This window comes from Mesoplodon densirostris, chromosome 4 (genome assembly GCF_025265405.1).
Source record: "Mesoplodon densirostris isolate mMesDen1 chromosome 4, mMesDen1 primary haplotype, whole genome shotgun sequence".
NCBI classification, from domain to species: domain Eukaryota; kingdom Metazoa; phylum Chordata; class Mammalia; order Artiodactyla; family Ziphiidae; genus Mesoplodon; species Mesoplodon densirostris.
The window spans coordinates 146,752,670-146,773,186 of record NC_082664.1 but is presented as its reverse complement, the minus strand read 5'-3'; the positions used below and the strand labels follow the sequence as shown (position 1 = coordinate 146,773,186).

Sequence of the window (20,517 nt, the reverse complement as noted above, 5' to 3'; positions counted from 1 at the left end):
GTAACTCACCCAACGTCTCCCCCAGTTAGTAAGTGATAGAGTCATAACTCAAATCTGAGACTTCCCTGGTGGTGCAGTGGATAAGACTCTGCGCTTCTAATGCAGAGGGCCCAGGTTCAATCCCTGGTCAGGGAACTAGATCCCATGTGCATGCTGCAACTAAGAGTTCACATGCCACAACTAAGGAGCCAGCGAGCTGCAACTAAGGAGCCCACCTGCTGCAACTAAGACCCAGCGCAACCAAAAAATCCCTCAAATCTGAGTATCTTAGCCGTTTCACTTCGTTCCTTGAGGGACACCGAGACCCTAGCAGGGAAAGCCCACCAAAGCCCCCCAGCTCTGTAGTGGCAGGTGGTGTGAGAGTCCAGGGCTCCACTGACAACCGTCTTCCACCTGACAGGTATGGTCAGATCATGGCAGACATTGTCAACAAGAATTTGAAAACCCCTAGAAGTTTGTTGTGGATGGATTAGAAGAGACCCCTGCTTCCCCAGATTGGACTGAGTACCATTAATGATGCTTTTATAGGAGGAAGGAACACAAGCAGAGTCCCTGTGAGGCTGGGGTTTACAGAAAGGGGAAGAGGAAAGATGTATCACATAATCGTTTATCTGGATGACGGAGAGAGGAAAGGGGTCTTAGACTAGGGGCTGGCAAACATCTTCTATAAAGGGCCAGAGAGCAAATGATTTAGGCTTTATGGGTCATAGGATCTCTGTTGCAGCTGTTCAACTCTGCTGTTGTAGCACTTACATAAGTAGATGAGACATAAAGCAGTGGGTGTGATGTGTTCCAGTGAAACTTTATTTACAAGAACAGGCAGTGGGCCAAATTTGGCTGTAGTTTGCCAACCCCTGTCTTAGATGACTGTGTCTGATAATCCAAATATACTTAAAAAAAATTGAGAAAGCAAAAAGAAAAGACAGTCTTGACAGGAAGAAAACACCAACTTGCAGCCCTTCTTTTCTTACCAGCCTGAATTCATTACTCCTTTTCTACCAGTCTGAATGGGATTTGAATGCCGAAAGGATCTTACCATCAAGCAAACCACTATTCCTTAGTCCAGAGACAACCCTGGGTGCAGGGAGGAGGTAGAGACCCAGAACTCTACCTCTTTTGGAAGAAATTCTCGCATCTTTCCTCCAACGGCAACACCTGGGGGAAAGTTGTGTCATCCAACACATTAGCTTGAGGAATGGTGCAATTTCTTGAGATTTGTTCCAGGAGTGGGTAGGCCTCGAAATTAAAATAGAAAATAGAATTTGGGATGTCCTCGGCTTGGCTGGCAGATCCAATTTCATCTGGGTGGTCTCCTGGGATGAAACAGGAACACCATGTTCTGTTACAGTGATCCCTTTCTCTGTGGCCTTGTAGTCCGGGCGGGCACGAGGGGCCGCTCTCTGCTTGCAAAGCCGGGGTCACTGGGGTTGAGCTCTGAGGGGCTCACTTGATCTGGAGGAACAGGGGTCCGGAGAGAAGACCTTGTCCGGCATTTTATCTAAGTGCCAAGTGAGGACTCAGCAGTGGTGTCCTGCTGGCCTGTGGTGGATGGGATGAGGCGTGGGGAGGAGACTGGGTGGGGTCACCCTATGCTTTCTGAGAGGACTGAGAAATTCAGGGAAACGGTCAGCAGGCCACAGGTCTGGGCAGCAGCCCTCACAATCCCCCTTCCGTACCTCGGAGCAGGAAACACGGGTGGTGTAAAGACACGACAAACACTGGCTTCCAGGGGACCGCCAGGTGGTAGGACCTTGGGGGAGCAAAGGCGCAGACAATCTGCAGCTTGGCCACATCCATGAGGTGCACAGAGCCATTGCTGATAAAGATCAGCACCTGGGAAGCAAAGAGATGGTGAATGGGGACTTCTCCACCCTGTCACTCACCCCCGTGTGAAATAAGAAAAGCAGCTAGAAATAAAAAACAAACAGGGAATTTTTTCACTCTTGGCACCCAGCCTCTGGCTCCAGCCGGACTGTTCAGGGGACGGCAGCAATGTGCGTGTTTGCTCCTATGGAGCCTGCAGCAGCAGCCGGCTGGCCCCAGGGCTGTGTCTGTTCCTGGCCCGTCCTTCCTCCTTGGCCCTGCTTCTCTTGCTACTTCCCCCTCCATGCGGCCAGGATTCAGTTCTGCATCTGTGCCATACCCTTTCCTCCCATCTCCTCGGGGAATGTTCAAGCCAACGGCCGCTCCTGCCCTGGGATGGAGCTGAGGCCTCCCTCCTGCCTGGGCTCTTTCCTCTCTGTAGGTGAACATACTAAACTCACCGCCATCTTTAAACCCCCCCTTGACCCTACATCCTCTTCCCGCTGCCCCCATCCCCCAGCCTCTTCCCTCTCCACACCCCACAGGAGTCTGATCCTGCAGCTCCTTGAACTTCCTGCCGGCCTGGGACACAGTGTTCTCTCGCCTCCATGGTGCTGCCCTCTTAGTGCCCGTGGCTCAGCTCACTGTCCATCACTTCCTCCCACCGGCTTCTGCAGGTTGAGTTAGGAGGCCCCTCTCTCCGTTGCACAGTATCCTTTGCATGATATATCACATCCTTTCTCAGGTTCTAGGGCAGCTGCTTGGGGGCTCGCCTGTCTTCCCAACTGAACTGTGAGCTCCACGAGGGCAGGTGCTTTCTCCTTCGTGTCTGTGCCCAAAGCTAGTCTAGTGCCCAGCACACGATAGGCCTTCAACAAATATTGGGTTGGCCAAAAAGTTCGTTCGGGTCTTTCCCCAAGGATGGGATAAAATCCCGAACGAACTTTTTGGCCAGCCCAGTATTTTTGGAAGGAATAAAGAATACATCCACTAAAGAGGAATGAGGGGCCTGAGGAACCTACCATGCCAGGTAAGGCTTGGACTGGGGCCACTGCACAGATGGCTTCATCCAGGTGCTTCACAGGCCTATAGGAAACAAGACACACAGACATCCAGACTTGAAGACTTTTCAAGTTTTGCTATCCTCTCCTAGGCATATATCCTGGAGAAATTCTTGTCTATAAGCATCAGGAGGTGTGTCAGAGATGTTCACAGTAGTGAAAACTGGGAACAATCTAAATAAGTCATTGGTAGGAGAATGCTTAAGTAATTGTGTTACATTATACAATGGGATACAATATAGCAACGAAAATAAAAGAGCTGGAGCTACATACAACATGTATGGCTCTCATGAACAACATCACAAAGCAAGTTACAGAATAAATAGCATTGAAAAACAAGTTGGAGAATATACATAATATGATTCCACTTACAGGTCCCCTAAAATATGCACAGCTAAACAATATATTGCTTGGAGATACAGTCATATGGATGTGGTTAATTCTTAAAGGAAAACAAAGAAATGATGGATTTAGGAAAACATAAATAAATAAGTAAATTTAAAAAAAAAGAAAAAAGGGACTTCCCTGGTGGCGCAGTGGTTAAGAATCCGCCTGCCAGTGCAGGGGACACGGATTCAATCCCTGGTCCAGGAAGATCCCACATGCTGCAGAGCAACTAAGCCCGTGAGCCACAACTACTGAGCCTGCGCTCTAGAGCCCGTGAGCCACAACTACTGAGCCCATGTGCCACAACTCCTGAGCCCACACGCCTAGAGCCTGTGTTCTGCAACAAGGGAAGCCACCGCAATGAGGAACGCGCTCACAGCAACAAAGAGTAGCCCCCACTCACCGCAACTAGAGAAAGCCTGTGCACAGCAATGAAGACCCAGTGCAGCCAAAAATAAATAAAGTAAAAAAAAAAAAAAAAAGAAAACAATGTGGTAGATTGAAAAAAAAAAAGTAGACATAATATTTGGCAGTAACTCCCACTTAAAAGGTGGAGTCTATTTTTCTGCTGCTTAAATGTGGGTGTGGCCAGGTGACATGCTTTGTCCAGTGTCAGAGGCTTGGAAAGCATCAGTGAACCTCGCTGGCTGGTGGGAGCCCTCAGGCTACCAGGTGACGGAGCCTGAGATGGCCTGCAGGAGAGGCCGAAAGGAAGAGTGCCCCGGCCAATGGCTGCCAACTGCCTGGTACGTGAGTGAGGCCAGCTTAGACATCCAGCCCCTAACCGAGCTGCTAGCTGCCCGAAGGCACCTGTGAGAGCCAAGGCGAGACCAGCCCATAGTGCCGACCTACTGCATCAGAGACTAAACGCTGACTGTTTTCTTAAGCCATGAAGTTGTGGAGTGGTTTGTTATATGTAGCAATAGATAATTAAAAGGTGGTTAACTTGGAGGAGGAGAGAGAAGGATGTGATCAGGGAGAAGCACACAGAGAGACTTAACTGAATTGGAGATGATCTGTTTCTTAAGCTTGGTGATGGGTACAGTGGAGTTATCACCCCCCCAATATGTATGCTAAATACACCCCCTCACACAGATTGTACAGATCATTTGCCTGCATAAAATAGTTCACAATTTAAAAGAGAGAGAGAGAGACCCTTGGAGAAACTGATAAAAAACTTTTGGCAGAAATGACCCTCTTCCTGGTCATGTGGGATATGAAAGATGTCATTTGCGCATCATACAATTTATATATATATATATATACACCCACATGTAAAAGACATTGGTGATCTTGAGAAGCTTACCAGGAAAGTGATGACTAGAGGGAAAGTGGACTCTAGGCTGAGAGACTGTCAGTTTTTTACCATTAAATAGCATCATCTGTCTGGCAGATTATGTACCCACCCTGCCCTCAAGCCACTGACCTCTCCACCAGCACACTGAGGGTGGGTCTTTGGGTCCCCATGGCTGCCACCAGATGGAGAGAAGCATCTGTACACAGTACCACACATTTCATTTGGGATTTCACTGGCCTCTCGGGATACATGTTCTGTCCTTTGTGGACTAAGAAGTATTTCAGGAAGTGAATGCTTTGGCAGAGACATCTTTCAGGAAGAGCGATGACCCCAAGAGACAGTCCTGGAGAAAGTAACGGCACAAGCAGGTCAGAAAAGGGGGAAGAGGGAGGCAGCCATGGGCGCAGGGTCTGTGACCAGCAAGAGTGTGAGGGACGTGAGGGCAAAACCAAGCAATGAGCATCCCCCGAGGGTGAAGGCAATAAACGCCAATGTCCAAGGGGAGCCCCCTTCAGGGGGACCCCTTCTAAGTAGTTGGGGGAACCAAACCCATGGAGGTGGGCAGGGTCAGCACTGGAACGGAGGGAAGGAAGCTACAACGCAGCCAGGTACTGACTCTAGCCATCAAATGTGTATCAGAGGGACGGCGGTGGGGCTCACCTTTGGCTAGGTCCCACAGTGTGAGCACACCATCCTCGCAGGCCAGCACCAGGTAGGAGCAGCAGCAGCTGAGCTGAGACACCACAATGGGTGCAGCACAGGGCCACACGCTCTCGGGATCTAGTGGGGAGGACACCACTCACCAGGCTGCCCCCCGGACCCCGCCCCCACCCATCACCTCCACCTGGACAACATGAGACCCAGACTAGCCTGCCTGTCTGGACTCACCATCTCTCTCCTCTCTGCAATGCTGTCTCCTTCCTCAGGATAATATATATAACAACAAGTTACACCATTATACTACAGCTGACATCGAATGAGTACTTACTAGGGGCTAAACAGTGTGGTAGGCACTTTAATGCATCATTTCATTTAATTCTCACAAGGATCCTATGAGGTGGGTCCTATTAGTACCCCTGTCCTACAGATGAGGAGACTGAGGCAGAGAAGTAAGTGACTTGCCCGAGGTCATATAAGCCTGGTCAGTACAGAAGTTGAGATGAGAAGCCAGGTTGCCTGGGAGAGGGATGAAAGGAAAGAAATTCTTCCCTTGTGAGTTTTTAAACTTTACTTCTGAGATATAACTCTGAAGTACAACATAGTGTTGTACTTCATGGAATTCTCACAAAAGTGAACTTGCTCATGTAACTGCCTCCATGAGTTTGTAAAAAACAAACCACCGCCACCCATATTTCCTAAGTGCCTTTCAATTTCAAAGAGCTTTCACATACAGAAACTGAATTTTGCTATTCACAACAAATGCATGCAGTGGATAACAATGGTGTAATTGAGTAGTTTTCTGTTTTGGATGAGAAAATGGGATTGGGGTGTGAAGTGACTGGCCTGAGACTACACAGTTCGCAGACAGTTGTGCTGGGACGGGCCCTCTGGTGCCAAGCCCACCTTCTTTTTACCTCCGTTGTCTAAGGAGCCCTGTGGACCTGATGGGGCTCTGTCCCTATGGACCTGTCATCTTTAAGAAACATGACAGTTCAGAGACAGAGCCTTGGGGTCACACCACAGCTGCCAAGCCACCCACTCTGCCTGCACAGCTCTGGTCCCCTAAAGCCACGCTGCTGTGTCGGTCACGTGCTCTCAGCTAAGCTGAAGAAGGACATGTTTTCAGAGCCCTGAGCTTAGACCACTCCCATCTCGGCAGTAAAGTACCAACTTCATCCTTCAGCGTTCGGTTAAGCGAATAGAGGAAGAAGTTGTGACTTCCAGTCCAGTGTACGCCAATGACACAGGCTACCCCTGGGAAAGAAGAGAGGAAATGGGCATTACATAAGGAGTCTGGGTGGCCTTTGGTTTGTGTGAAGGGATTTGCCCAAGAGGAAGTCAGTTTGAAATGGTTCATTCTAATGGGCAGCACCCAACTGAAGGGTGAGCTTCCAGATGAGGGGCTGGGCGCCCCCCAGGAGGCCTGTTCTAGGGCCAAGTCGCCTTCTTGTGCAGGGAGGATGGTCACAACTGTCCCTCAGCTGCTTTCACATCTAGATAATTCATATCCACTTGGCTGTCAGTGTTTTAAATAACATTTTCTACAAAAGGAATTCATATCCAGAAGCAGCCTGGCAGGACGTGTGTGCACACCGTCCTCTGTGGCAGCTCACTCCCTGAAGACAGTGCCAGCCTCCATATCAGGGAATCTGGGTTCAGGGGCCACAGGTCCAACCAGAAACCATTAAGCTGCAGCTGGCAGCCGACTTTCCACCTCATTCCCTCCCAGCAGGCAGGGTGTGCCGTGCAGAAGTTCTCTAGGAGGGCTTGCCAAGCATTCCCCCAAGGTGACCACCTGCTTCACGTTCATTTACCTGGGGGGCTCTTAACTTCCACTGGCATTGCAACTATGCAGCTAGGAAGGAGGAAGTGGAACGTGGCCATACTGGGAAAGAAAGAGACACTGGTCAGAGCCATGGCAGACTCCTCGGCAAGGAGAAATGCTGGCAGAGTCTTAGTAGTAAGACCAGAAATGGGTAGTTCAGATGGACCTTCCCAGGAGTTCAGGGCCATGAGGCAAATCACATTCTACGTGCTGGTCCTGGTGAGGGCAGGGCAGGTGGAGCGGTGGAAATTATTCCCAGGCCGGGAACAGCACCCAGCGTGGGCAGATCCCTTCCCCAAGGGATCTTGGGGAAGATCCCTTAATGCCAGACTTGGGTGAAGTGCATAAATGCTCCTATCCTGGGAGCAGTACAACCAGTGGTGTGCTGATACGTTGGCACTCTTAAAAAAAAACCCCAAAAACCCTGATTTCCTGATCTATAGGGTTCGTAGCTTTTTGTGGTATAAATATTCCCACTATGGACAGTTACCAGTGGTTTAATGACTGGCTTGCAAAATTCCTAAATACCTTGCTGGGCAGCACAGCACTGAACCTTACTGGGTTCCAGTTCAGGCCTCAGGTAGTTTCTGTTAGGGCCTAGCCCTGGGACTTTGTGTGAAGTGAGAAAATTCAAGGCCCACTTGGCGGCAAGATGAGAGGTTTCACTTCCCATGTGAAGCAAGGACATCCCTGAGACCCACAGTAGCTGTGAGGAGAGCTGGTTCCTGAACCTGCTCCACCAGATACTTCAAGGACTTGGGCTCAGTCTTTACAATCACTGAGGCCTGCCTGCTGACCGAGATTAGAAAGTAATGTTTTAATAATTACACGTTAATGTATTACATTTAGAAAGACTGGATGGAAATGGAGAAAAATATTAATAGTGGTGACTTTTATTTCCCTCTTGAGGATCATCTGTGCTGTCTAGATAATCAGGAAAACAATTTTTTTTAAGGAGACGCTATCATACAAAAAATTATAAAATAGGGAGTTCCCTGGTGGTCCAGTGGTTAGGATTTGGTGCCTTCACTGCCGTGGCCCGGGTTCAATACCTGGTCAAGGAACTGAGATCCTGCAAGCCACATGGTGCAGCCAAAAAAAAAAAAAAATCTAAAATAAACTCTACTTCTCATCTCCATAGATGTCTATGCCTTCTTTAAAATCTATGTTATCAGCCTTTGTTCGAGCTATATTTAAACAATCTCCATACAACTTTTTTTTAATGAATTTTTTCTTTTTTTAAAAAATGTAATTAATGTATCTATGGCTGCATTGGGTCTTCGTTGCTGTGTGCGGGCTTTGTCTAGTTGCGGTGAGCGAGGGCCATTCTTCATTGTGGCATGCAGGCTTCTCATTGCGGTGGCTTCTTTTGTTGCGGAGCATGGGCTCCACGTGTGTGAGCTCAGTAGTTGTGGCGCACGGGCTTAGTTGCTCTGTGGCATGTGGGGTCTTCCTGGCCCGGGGCTTGAACCCGTGTTCCCTGCATTGGTAGGCGGATCCTCAACCGCTGCGCCACCAGGGAAGTCCCTCCATACGACTTTTCAAAGACTTTTCTGAATTTCTCAGAAAAGTCCCCCAAACCATTGAGACCTTGAATTAATTCAGGTCCTTGGGTTGATTCCTGCGTGTGCCCAGGGAGGAGAAGCTCCCAGGGCGGAGGCGTTCTGGCTGGGCCCCTCCATGGCTCACCTGAGCAGCTCCTCCTCCCACTCCCCATCCAGGTACTTCCTGAAGGTGGCGTTGAAGATTGCCGCCTGCCGCTCCCACTGACTGTCCTTGATGAAGTGATTCTGCCCAGAGCCCAGCCCACAGCAGTCCTCTATCTTTGCAAAGACTTCCAGGGGGCTTTTAAATGTGGTACCTAGGTTGAAAATATTCCAGAATTGGTCAAACCATCTGACTTCCTCCTTCCTGATTTCCCCCTTCTCCTCCATGCTTCCCAATTTCCTGCAGAATCCCTCGTCCTCAGAAATCTGTTCTTGCTTTGCCCAGGTGTTCAGTCTTCTTCCCAACCTCTCTCCTACTCCACCAGCTCACGCAGCACAGGCAGAGGGCAGCTGCTCTCCTCCTCCCACTTCTCCATCTCCATCCCGCCGTCATTTCCTGTTTCCAGACTACAGAATCTCCAGAGGCCAAGGACATGTCACGAGTCACTGGAGGCCTTAGATCACTGTTGCTGTCTCCCAGCTCAGCAAGGCCCCAAATCTGCCGTTACTTGTGCTATTCAGCTGCTGCTGCGGACCTACATTCGACAGTCCCAGCCTCTTCCTGTGCTTACATTTATCCAACTACCTTCCTTTAAAAAAATCTCCTTTCTCTGCCAATCACTTTTCTTATCACTCTCCTTCCCAGTAACCTTGCATTTCCTTCTTTTTCATCTGCTCTTAAATCCACAGTAAAACTAAGTGATTTATTTTCTGGGTTCACAGCCCAACTTTCAGAACTTCTGAAAGTGCCCAGGTCCCTCAAGTTGCCCAGGAGGTCTCCCTGTGCCCCAGGTCTCCTTCCCCAGAGGCAACCATTGTTATCAGTTTCTTGCATAAATTTCTAGAAAAAGGCCCCTTCTAGATGGCAATATATTATTATATTATATAATATATGCAGTATTATATTATATTTTTATATGTATTACATGTACCTTTGTATATATTTTATAAACAAATGATAGCATATATCAACTAGCAGTTCTCAGAATGTGGTCCCAGATCAGCAGGAATCTGGCAGGGTTAGAAATGAAGGTTCTCAAGCCCCACCCCAGACCTACTGAAACAGAAACTCGGTGGGTGGGGCCCAGCAATTTGGGTTTTAACAAGTCCTCCAAGTGAGTCTGATCCAGCTAAAGTTTGAGAATTGCTGTCATACACTAGAACCCTTGCATTTTGACTTAACAAAATGTCTTGGGAGGTCTCTTCATTTCAGTACTATAGATCTTCTTTGTTGTTCGTTGCTTATTTTCATTTAGTAAATCTTTCTTTTGTTGTGAAATATAACACATTCAGAAAAGAGCATAAAAATATATCTTAATAAATTATTATAAAGCAAACATCTGTCTCTACTGAGGTCAAGAAACAGATTATCATCCCTCCCTAAAAGCTTTCCAAGGGCCCTTCTCCAGTCATAACCCCCTGGGAAGAGCGACAACCATTGTCTTGGCTTTTATGTAATCACTTCATGACATTTATTTTACTTTTGCTACCTAAATATGCATCTAAACACTACAGCTTTGTTTTGCCTGCTTTTGAGCTGTACACAATGGAATTACACAGTGTTAACTCTATATGTGCCCTCTTTTGCTTAATATTGTTTGTGAGATTTATCCATTTTGTTGTGTATAGCTGTAGTTTGTTCATTTTCAATGCTGTATAATATTCCATTGGGTGAACTAAAGTTTATTTATCTGTTCTTTTATTGATGGATATTTCGGTTGTTTCATGGTTTGGGGCTATTGGAAATCATGTAATTATTATCATTCTTGTACATGCCTCCTTGTACACATTTACTTGCAAGCCTATCAGGTATACACCTAGAAGCAGGGTGACCAACTCATTCTGGTTTGTGCAGGAGTTTCCCAGTTTTAGCACCAAAGGCCTCACATCCCGGGAAACCCCTTAGTCCCAGGCAAAATGATATTCTTGGTCGCCCTACCTAGGAGTGTAAATGCTGGGTCATAGGATATAACTTATCTTCAACAGTACCAAATAATACTAAACTGTTTTCCAAGGTGGTTGTACTGACTTCCATTGCTAACTGTAATCTATGGGAGGTCTGATTATTCCACATCCTTACTAACTTGGTATGATCAATCTCTTTTAATTTTAGCCATCCTGGTGGGTGTGGAGTGGTATCTCATTATGGTTTTAATTTGCATTTCCCTGATAACTAATTATGTTGAGCACCGTTTTATATGTTTATTGGCCATTTGAATAATCTTCTGCCTGTTTTATGCTGAATGATCTGTCTTTTTCCTAACAATTTGTAGGAATTCTTTATATAGTCTGGATGTGGACCATTCATAAGTTTTACATGTTTTGCAAATATCTTCTCCCAATACATGATTTGTTCTTTCATGCTCTTAATGATGTCTTTGGATGATTAGAAGTCCTCAATTTTAATGTAATCAAACTTATCAACTTTTATTATATATAAGTACTTGTGTTTTGTTTAAAAAGTCTTTCCCTACCCAGAGGTCATAAAGATATTGACTTATTTTCTAAAAGTTTTATTGCTTTATCTTTCATATTTACTTCTATGATTCATCTGGAATTTAATTTTGTATATCATGTGAGGCAGGGGTCAGGTTTCACTTTTGTTTCCATATGGACAATCAGCGTCATTTACTGAAATGACCATTCACTACTCTGTAGCACCACCTCTGTCAGGTATCAAGTGTCTATTTATGCTTAAGTTTGTCCTGGCCTCTCTATCCTGTTTTATTAATCTATTTTTCTACCTACTATTTCTATCTATTTATATTTCTGTATTTTATATATGTTTCTATTATTCACTCATCTCTTTTTCTACCTTGTTTTAATTACTGTGGCTTTATAATAAATCTTGATGGAGCAAATTATATCACCATGTTCTTTTATAAGAGTGAATTGGCTATCCTTGGTGTTTTGCATTTCTTTCTTTGTTTTTAATGGTTGTAAAGTATTCTGAGTGTACCAGATTTATCTAACCAGTCTTTTGCCTCTATAAATAGCACTGCAGTGAACATTCTTGTGGGTATATCTTTGAGGTCATACATGAATATTGAGAGGATAGACTCTATGTCCCGTGTCTACAGAGGACTTCCCCTCTGCTCCTCTTAACCAACTCCCACTTATTCTTCAAAACCTTCCCAAATGTCCCTTCTTCTGATAAAGCCTCTGCTTATTCCCTGGGCAGAGTTAGTTACTCCTTCCTCTATGTTTTCATGGCCCTGGATGTTCCCCATTGTTGCACTTATCATATCCTACTATGGTGGTTTCCTTCTATTCTCCCTTGGTACACTAGCAGCTTTTAGAGCACAGGAGATGTGTCTTACTCATCTTTGTGCTTGGTGCAGTATTGGCACTGATGAATGAACTAACACAGGAATGTAGGAATGAATGAACTCCACTAGCACTTGGGAAAGATGTCTCTTTCCTGATATCCCAATTCTGTTAGTTAACTGTATCCTTGTAGCATTTATATTTTTAATCTTTAGGTCTCAGAGCTTATGAATTAAAAAATTATCTTCAGAACTATACTTGTCAATTAGATATTGCTGCCAATAAATGGAAAAGATGGGAAATGTGGAGAAAGGCAGAGAATGAAAAAACTAAGAAATCAATGGCAAAAGGAAAGAGAGTATTCATTGAGTTATACCTACCTGCAACTGGTTTGGGTGGTTTGATTTGCATTATGTAAACTGGAAGACTCAACTTAACATCTTCTCTAAAAGAAATGTTTATATCCTACAATAAGGAAAAGGCACAGCTAATAAGCCAACAAAGTAGATAAAACTGCATCATTAAAAACACTCATTTCAAAAGAAGGCAGAAAAAGAGGAATAAGGAAGAAAAACAGGTGGGACAAATAGAAAGTAAATAGCAAAGTGGTAGATTTAAACCTAAACATATCAATAATCCCATTAAATATAAATTGCCTAAACACCCCAATTAAAAGGTAGAGATTGTATAAAAAGGCAAGACCCAACGATATGCTGTCAAAAAGAAACTCATTTTAAATATAAAGACACCAATATATTAAAAGTATAGAAAAAAGATACATCTTGTAAACTGATCAAAAGAAAGCTGGGGTGGCTGTATTAATATCTGACATAATAGATTTCAGAGCAAAGAATATTACCAGGGATCAAAGAGTCATTGAATAATGATAAAATGGTCAATTCTCAAGGGGACTAAAATTCTAAATGTTTAGGCACCTAATAACAGAGCTTCAAAATACAGGAAGCAAAAATTCTTAGGTGTGAAAGCAGAAATAAATAAATCTACAATCTCACAGATTTCAACACTCTTCTCTCAATAATTGACAGAATAAGTAGACAGAAAATCAGTAAGAATACAGAAGAGAAAGCAGTGAGGATATAGAAGACTTGAATAACTTGGACCAACAACAACAAGAATACGCATTCTTTTCAAGTGCACATAGAACACTTACCAGGATAAACCATATTCTGTGCATAAAACAAGTCTTAATAAATTTGAAAGGTTTCAAATTATATGAAGTATGTTCTCTGATCACAATGGAATTAAGTTAGAAACCAATAAAAGGAAAAGAAAGATGTCTGGAACATCTCAAGTATTTGGACACTAAATAACATGCTTCTAAATAATCCATTGGCCAAAAGAGATACAAAAAAACAAATTAGGAAGTATTTTGAAGTATTTTCGAAAATGAGAATGTAACATATCAATATTTAAAGGAAGCAGCTAAAGCAGTACTCAGATATAAGTTTGTACCACTAAATGCCTGTGTCATTCTGCAAAGTTCATAAGGTCTTGGTCTAGGCAAAGACATAGGAATGATAAAGGTCATACATACGAATGATTAGGTCAGGAAACAAATGGGAAAAGAAGGATTACTCAAAAATATTTGTGTGGTGGGCTTCCCTGGTGGGGCAGTGGTTGAGAGTCCACCTGCCGATGCAGGGGACACGGGTTCGTGCCCCGGTCCGGGAAGATCCCACATGCCGCGGAGTGGCTAGGCCCGTGAGCCATGGCCGCTGAGCCTGCGCGTCCGGAGCTTGTGCTCCGCAACGGGAGAGGCCACAACAGTGAGAGGCCCGCGTACCGCAAAGAAAAAAAAAAAATTTGTGTGGCAATTGCTATTTTAAAAGAATAGATAAAAGTTGATCTCTTCCTTGCTCTATTCACAAAAGAAACTCCCATATGTATAAAAGAGTGAAATGTCCAAAAAAACCCAAAAACAAAAAACAAAAAAAACGATGAAAAGTATTAGAAGAAAACACAGGAGAATTTATTTATAACCTTGAGATAGAGAAAGCCTTCTTAAGTGCAATGGCTGTAAAGAAAAGATTAAAAATTCTGACTATATCAAAATCTAAAACTTCTTTATAACAAAAAAGCACATAAGCAAAGTAAAAAGGGAAACAACAGAGTGTAAGAAAACATATAATAGGCAAAGAATTCACAGGCAATTCACAGAAGATAAAACCTCAATAGCCAATAAAAATATGAGATTAATGAAAATTAACACGAGATGCCATTTTGTTCCATCAGTTTGCACACACAAAAAATTAATATCAAATTTATCGAGGCTGTGGAGAATTACTGATTAAATGTAAATTGTCATGCCATTTTTGGAGGACAATTTAACAGTATCTACATTAAAACTAAAAACGCACATATCCTTCAGAAGCACTCGGGTATACAAAGAAATTACAAAGATTTTCATTGCATTATATAAAAGCCACCCTCAGTATCATCAATGGACAAACAGCCAAATAAACTATGGTACATCCTTAATAGGAATAGAGCACAGGATGTCAAAAGAACAAGGTAGGTTTATTGGACATTGCAAAACTTTGCCAATAAGTTGATTAGTATAAAAATGCAAACTTGTAAGAAAATATATATAGTATGATGCCACTTATATAGAAGAAAATTCCCATAAAATGAAACTATATTTTTCTAAATAAACTGATATCAGAATAAAACTATACAGTAAAGACCTAGAAAACACACACCAAGATAATAATGGTGATGACCTCTGGAGAGGGCTGCTCTATCTGAATTACTTGGCTTTTCCCAGAGTGATGTGTTCACATATTATTTGTATAATTTGAAACATAATGTAATTTTAGAAGGGAAAAAGGAAAGGACTCGAGAAAGAGACTTCCATTTGGAAGTTCACCACTGCCCTTCTGATAGGCCAGAATCCCAAGAGCTAAGCCTCTGGAAAGTATGGTATGCTCTCTGCCTCAGAGGGAGAGCCAGGAAGCTCCAGGGAAGCCATTCTGTTCTCTACGGTATCCCAATACAAAGACAACCTCCAACACCAAAAAAAAAAACCTCCCTCAGTTTGGTGGATTGGGCTGTTACTTTGGCAGGGGCCAATTGGATTTCATGGGGCCTGAAGTATATATGATTTAGGGGTCTTTGTAAGAAAGAGAACACAAAAGTTTGAACACAAAATGCCCATGACCACCCTAATACCACTCAATCTGGGGAAAATTGTGACAGAGGGGAAGTTTGAGTGAGAAGAGATGGTGGTCTTAAGTGATTACGGTTAAAACATGTTACTTTTTGCAATTTTACAAAAGTACGTGGTCATGTGAACACACTGGTAGGGCCCCTCCGATGGTCTTGGAAGGGGCCATACAAGTGAGGGGCCCTGAAACTTAACCTCCTTTACCTTCAGGGAAACCCATCTCTGAACAAATGACTTGGGTCAATTATCCTCAAGGATAGGGGGCCATCTTCAAGGGAATGAGGCACAAGAGTAAGTCACAGAGAATCTGAAAATAGTGCCCTGGTAGAACATTTTATTAGTATATTTGATATTTAAGGTAAATTTCAAATCAAAATAAAAATTTCTAACATGTAACTTAAATCTCTTTGGAGATTTTCTTTAAAGTTTCTTACCGTTTCTAAATTATCTGCAGTCACGGGATCAAGAGTGTTCTGAGGAGAAAAATGAGAGATTAATTCACAGTAGGTTTGGTATATGTTCCCCTTCCTCCTTCAATCTTTTGAGATGCTCTTTCTTCCCCCCAATTATTTTCGTGAAATGTGAACTCATCCTGTAGACATGGAGGACCAATATTTGTGTGGTCTTCTGGCCTGCGGATTTTAACACATGATCCTTGTCCTCTAGGATCTTAAAATGTATTTGGGGAAACAAGAAATCATTAGTGACGTTAAGAAGAAATATGAGTAGAGGGGAGGAGATCAATTAGGAGACTATTACAAACATCTAAGTTGAAGCGAATATGTCTGATTGGCAAAATACATCAGTGATGTTGACAATTATATTTAAGTAACTCTAAATACAATTCACAGGACACGAATTACCACTGTAACTGGCATTAGTTGATTGCTTCTCAGTGTATAGAAACAGTGAATTATGGTGAGAAACCACCCCCATTCCAAGGTGCTTTTCCCACTTGGATAATAAATTAATCTCTCAAAAAATGTATCTGTTGGGCACCAAGTAGGATACCATGGGGTTGGTTGATAAAAAGAAGCAGAAGCTATGGTCTTAACAACCTAGAAATTTATCATCTAGTTAGGAGAAAAGAACTTCCATGCACAACCGGATAGTATGTGAGAAGTGTCAAAGAGAGGTATAGAGAATAAATTCTGTAAGAGTTTAGAGGAGGAAGGTCTCTGGGCCGGTAACTCTCCCAGGGATACAAAATCACACCCTGCTATGAAGACATTCACTGGAGAGAAAAGGCATTTATTTACAGCCACTCAATGAGCTCGGCATCATTGAGTCTCAGTCTTGGTCTCCTATATTAATATCATCACTAATTCTTTAGCACCTAATACAGTATGTTTTAAAGGCATGCTCAATGAATATTTGTTGTTGTTGATTAAAAAAATAAGTGCACATCAAATAGATAAGAAAATTTTATCTTAGGGACTTCCCTTGTGGCACAGTGGTTAAGAATCTACCTGCCAATGCAGGGGACACGGGTTCGAGCCCTGGTCTGGGAAGATCCCACATGCTGCGGAGCAACTAAGCCCGTGCACCACAACTACTGAGCCTGCACTCTAGAGGCCGCGAGCCACAACTACTGAGCCCGCGTGCTGCAACTACTGAAGCCCATGCGCCTAGAGCCCATGCTCCACAACAAGAGAAGCCACCGCAATGAGAAGTCCATGCACCGCAACTAAGAGTAGCACCCACTCGCCACAACTAGAGAAAGCCCACGTGCAGCAATGAAGACCCAATGCAGCCAAAATGGAAAAAAAGAAAAAAAAGAAAATTACATCTTAAAATAATATTTACTGAAAAACTATATTTTAAAGAGATGGCATGAAGCCCAGGGATCACATATAATTAAACTGAAGTGGTAGAGTTCCTACCTTCTAAGAATAAGTGAAGAATGCATGTATTCCTATACAGTGAATCTCCTACATACAAACAAGTTCCATTCTGAGAGCATGTTCATAAGTCCAATTTGTTTGTTAAGTCCAACAAAGTTAGCCTAGGTACCCAACTAACACAATTGGCTATATAGTACTGTACTGTATAGGTTTATAACACTTTTTACACAAATAATACATAAAAAACAAACACACAAAAAAAGAAAACATTTTTAATCTTACAGTAGAGTACCTTGAAAAGTACAGTAGTACTGGCTACATCTCTGCTGCTTTTACTCTTGCTTCCGGACATCCTGGGCTTGAAATAAAGATACTGTACTACTGTACTCTATACAGTACTGTACAGTAAAGTGCACAAAAGCACAACCACTTGTAGAGGGTGCACGCATGTGACAATGTACACCAGACATGTGAACGCACGTTTGCATCTTTGAAAGTTCAAAACTTGAAGGTTCGTATGTAGGGGACTTACTGTATATTTAGAACAGCCCTTTTATACGTTAATCTGGGGAATTTAGTGGAATGGGAGACATGAAAGGATTATTTCAACCCAGGAGGGAAAAAAAATATCTATTAGAGTAAAAAAAAAGACTCTTCCAGAGAAATGCCTGGGAGTGCTCTTGGTGGAGAGGCAACACCTAGACGAGAGAGATACCAGATTCCAACACCTCTGCTTTTTTTTTTCCCAAATATATATATATATATATATATGTATGTATATAGGAGTAAAATTGCGTTACAATGTTGTGTTAGTTTCTGCTGTACAATGAAGTGAATCAGCTATATGCATATCTATATCCCCTCCCTCTTGGACCTCCTTCTCCCCACCATCCCCACCATCCCACCCATTTAAATCTAGAAACAATAAATGCTGGAGAGGGTGTGGAGAAAAGGGAACTAACCATCTTGCACTGTTGGTGGGAATGTAAATTGATACAGCCACTATGGAGAACAGTATGGAGGTTCCTTAAAAAACTAAAAATAGAATTACCATATGACCCAGCAATCCCACTACTGGGCATATACCCTGAGAAAACAGTAATTCAAAAGGACACATGCACCCCAATGTTCATTGCAGCACTATTTACAATAGCCAGGACATGGAAACAACCTAAATGTCCAACGATAGATGAATGGATAAAGAAGATGTGGTACATATATAGAACGACACTTCTGCTTTTTAACATCTTATTTTAACCACAGCAAACTGATTTGAGAGACATGGGCCAGTGTGCCTCTTGTCCTCTCTTATGGCCTCCAGAAGGCCTCCTTCATCTTGAAATTGCAAGGAGGAGTTAGGCTAGATGTGGGTCAAGGGTAGGGAGAAACATATCAGTTGAAAACAGGGATGTTGCCTACCAGTTGCAGCTGTCTGACTTTTTTCTTTGGATTTATGGTGAGTTGGGGGTGCTCCACTTCCTTGAGCCAAGACTCCTTAGGCAATTTATACACATCCAGCCAAATATCTCCAGCTCCTGCATTGGGAAACCAAGGAACCATTGAGCAACTGCAAGCAGGCAACAAGTTTCCCCTGAGAAACGGCCCGTCTTCACAGAACCTCTGTGAAGGTTGGCACAGAGACCAGCGGGCACCCTCAGAACAGCAGCTTTGACAAATGGAAGGAGATGTAGTTCTGCAATGGTTATTGCCAGTCCTCACTCATGGAGAGCTGCAGAGCTCCTCTCCTCAGGCCACTGCCTCTAAAGGAAACGGGCCTCTCACTCACAGCACTGAGGTAACAGCTTTTAACCAAACTGTCTGTGCTGCCTTGTCTCCGTGTTTTCTAGGTTCCAATGGTAAATTCCACTGATGTTTTGTCTCACAGCTATTCCCGTCTGGGGAGGAAAGTGGCATATATAAAACCAATAACTGAGAGGGGTATGGCTGAGAAAGGGTTAGAATTGTGAGAGATGCCCCAGAGAATTCTTCTGACCAATATTTGAGGAGATGACAACCCATGGGGTGGTTGTGAGACTATCTCGTCAAAGAAACATGCTCAGCTTCTATACTGAACTCCTGCCAACCTGGGAAAGGGTACTTTCCTATGATGGGAGTCTGGCTAAATGTTTCCTTAAAAAAGTAATCTATATAGACACCTTGATTTCAGACTTTGGGCCTCCAGAGCTGTGAGAGACAAAATATCTGTTATTTTAGGCCACCCAGTTTGTGGTACTTTGTTATGGCAGCCCTAGGAAACTACTACAGATGGTATATAAGTTTTTTTTTTTGTGATGCATAAAGCATTATAAAATATGTATCTTTCTCCAGCACCTAACATATGGGGGGCCTGGGGCAAGAATATACATGGAGGCCCATACACTGCATGTCTAAATATTTAAAAATTAAAAATCAAGCTAACAATCATTTGAATAAAATATGTTCTATCACCACAGGAATAACTGCAAGAGGCAAGATCCAACATTGAATGCTAAAAATGGTGGGCAAAACTTTAGTTTTTAGTCTCTTTAGAGACTAAAGTTTAGAGACTAAACTTTAATCCTGGGCATAGTCTCAAAGTATCTCCCCCCAATTGTTTATCAATCACTGTGGAGATTTCAACATGTCTCAAAATTCTTTGATCCTCCTACAACCAGGAAATGGTGTTTATATCCTCTCCCCTCGAGTGTGGTCTGGACTTAGACTATGGAAAGGGAAAAACAGTAGCGCAACAGTGGAGGAAACTGGCAGATCACTTTAACTAAATGATCAAGGTTAACATCAGCAGTAGTGCTATCACATACACCCCGATGTAATACAACAAAAAGTTCCTTTGTGGGACTTTCCCCCAAATCCTTAACCCTGGTTGAATCATGAGAAAAAATTCAGACAAACTGAAATTCAGGGACATTGTACAAAATATCTGACTCGTACTCTTCAAAGTGTCAAGGTCATGAAAAACAAGGCAAGGTCAAGACATCACAAATAGGTATAGACTAATATGACGATGACTAAATGCAATATGATATCCTGGATTGCACCTTGGAGCAAAAAAAATTAGAAGAAAAACTGGCAAAACGTGAAAAAAAACTGTAGTTAATAGTGTTAATACCAATGTTATTTGCTTAATTTTGACAACTGTACCATGGTTTTGTTAAATGTCGGCATTAGGGAAACTGGGTGAAAGGTATAAGGGAACTCTGTCCTATCTTTGCAACTCTTCTGTAAATTATTTCTAAATAAAATGTTTGGGACTTCACTGGTGGTTCAGTGGGTAAGACTCCATGCTCCCAGTGCAGGGGGCCCGGGTTCGATGACTGGTTGGGGAATTAGAGCCCGCATGCTGCAACTAAGAGTCCACATGCCACAACTAAGAAACCCACATTTCTGCAACAAAGATCCCACGTGCCGCAAGTAAGACCCCGCACAGCCTAAATAAATAAATAAAGTTTAAAAGGTTTTGGAGAAAAGTGATTATCTGGAAGA

At 43.2% G+C, this 20,517-nt stretch overlaps 1 protein-coding gene and 1 non-coding gene across 2 annotated transcripts in view; one reads left to right on the top strand and one right to left on the bottom strand.

The window, feature by feature from the left end:
• Positions 1 to 20,517, bottom strand: part of WDR93 (WD repeat domain 93) — a 46,816-nt gene that overhangs the window by 7,606 nt on the left and 18,693 nt on the right. The window contains exons 6-16 of the mRNA XM_060095317.1: positions 18,454 to 18,569; positions 15,625 to 15,663; positions 12,387 to 12,471; positions 8,723 to 8,894; positions 7,023 to 7,093; positions 6,376 to 6,462; positions 5,209 to 5,328; positions 4,678 to 4,891; positions 2,826 to 2,889; positions 1,677 to 1,833; positions 1,112 to 1,313 (exon numbers count right to left, since the gene is read on the bottom strand). Coding sequence (XP_059951300.1) covers positions 1,112 to 1,313; positions 1,677 to 1,833; positions 2,826 to 2,889; positions 4,678 to 4,891; positions 5,209 to 5,328; positions 6,376 to 6,462; positions 7,023 to 7,093; positions 8,723 to 8,894; positions 12,387 to 12,471; positions 15,625 to 15,663; positions 18,454 to 18,569 — 1,327 coding nt within the window. The remainder of the gene's footprint in view (positions 1 to 1,111; positions 1,314 to 1,676; positions 1,834 to 2,825; positions 2,890 to 4,677; positions 4,892 to 5,208; positions 5,329 to 6,375; positions 6,463 to 7,022; positions 7,094 to 8,722; positions 8,895 to 12,386; positions 12,472 to 15,624; positions 15,664 to 18,453; positions 18,570 to 20,517) is intronic.
• Positions 63 to 135, top strand: TRNAR-UCU (transfer RNA arginine (anticodon UCU)). Its single transcript has one exon. It is a non-coding gene; the product is annotated as a tRNA-Arg (tRNA).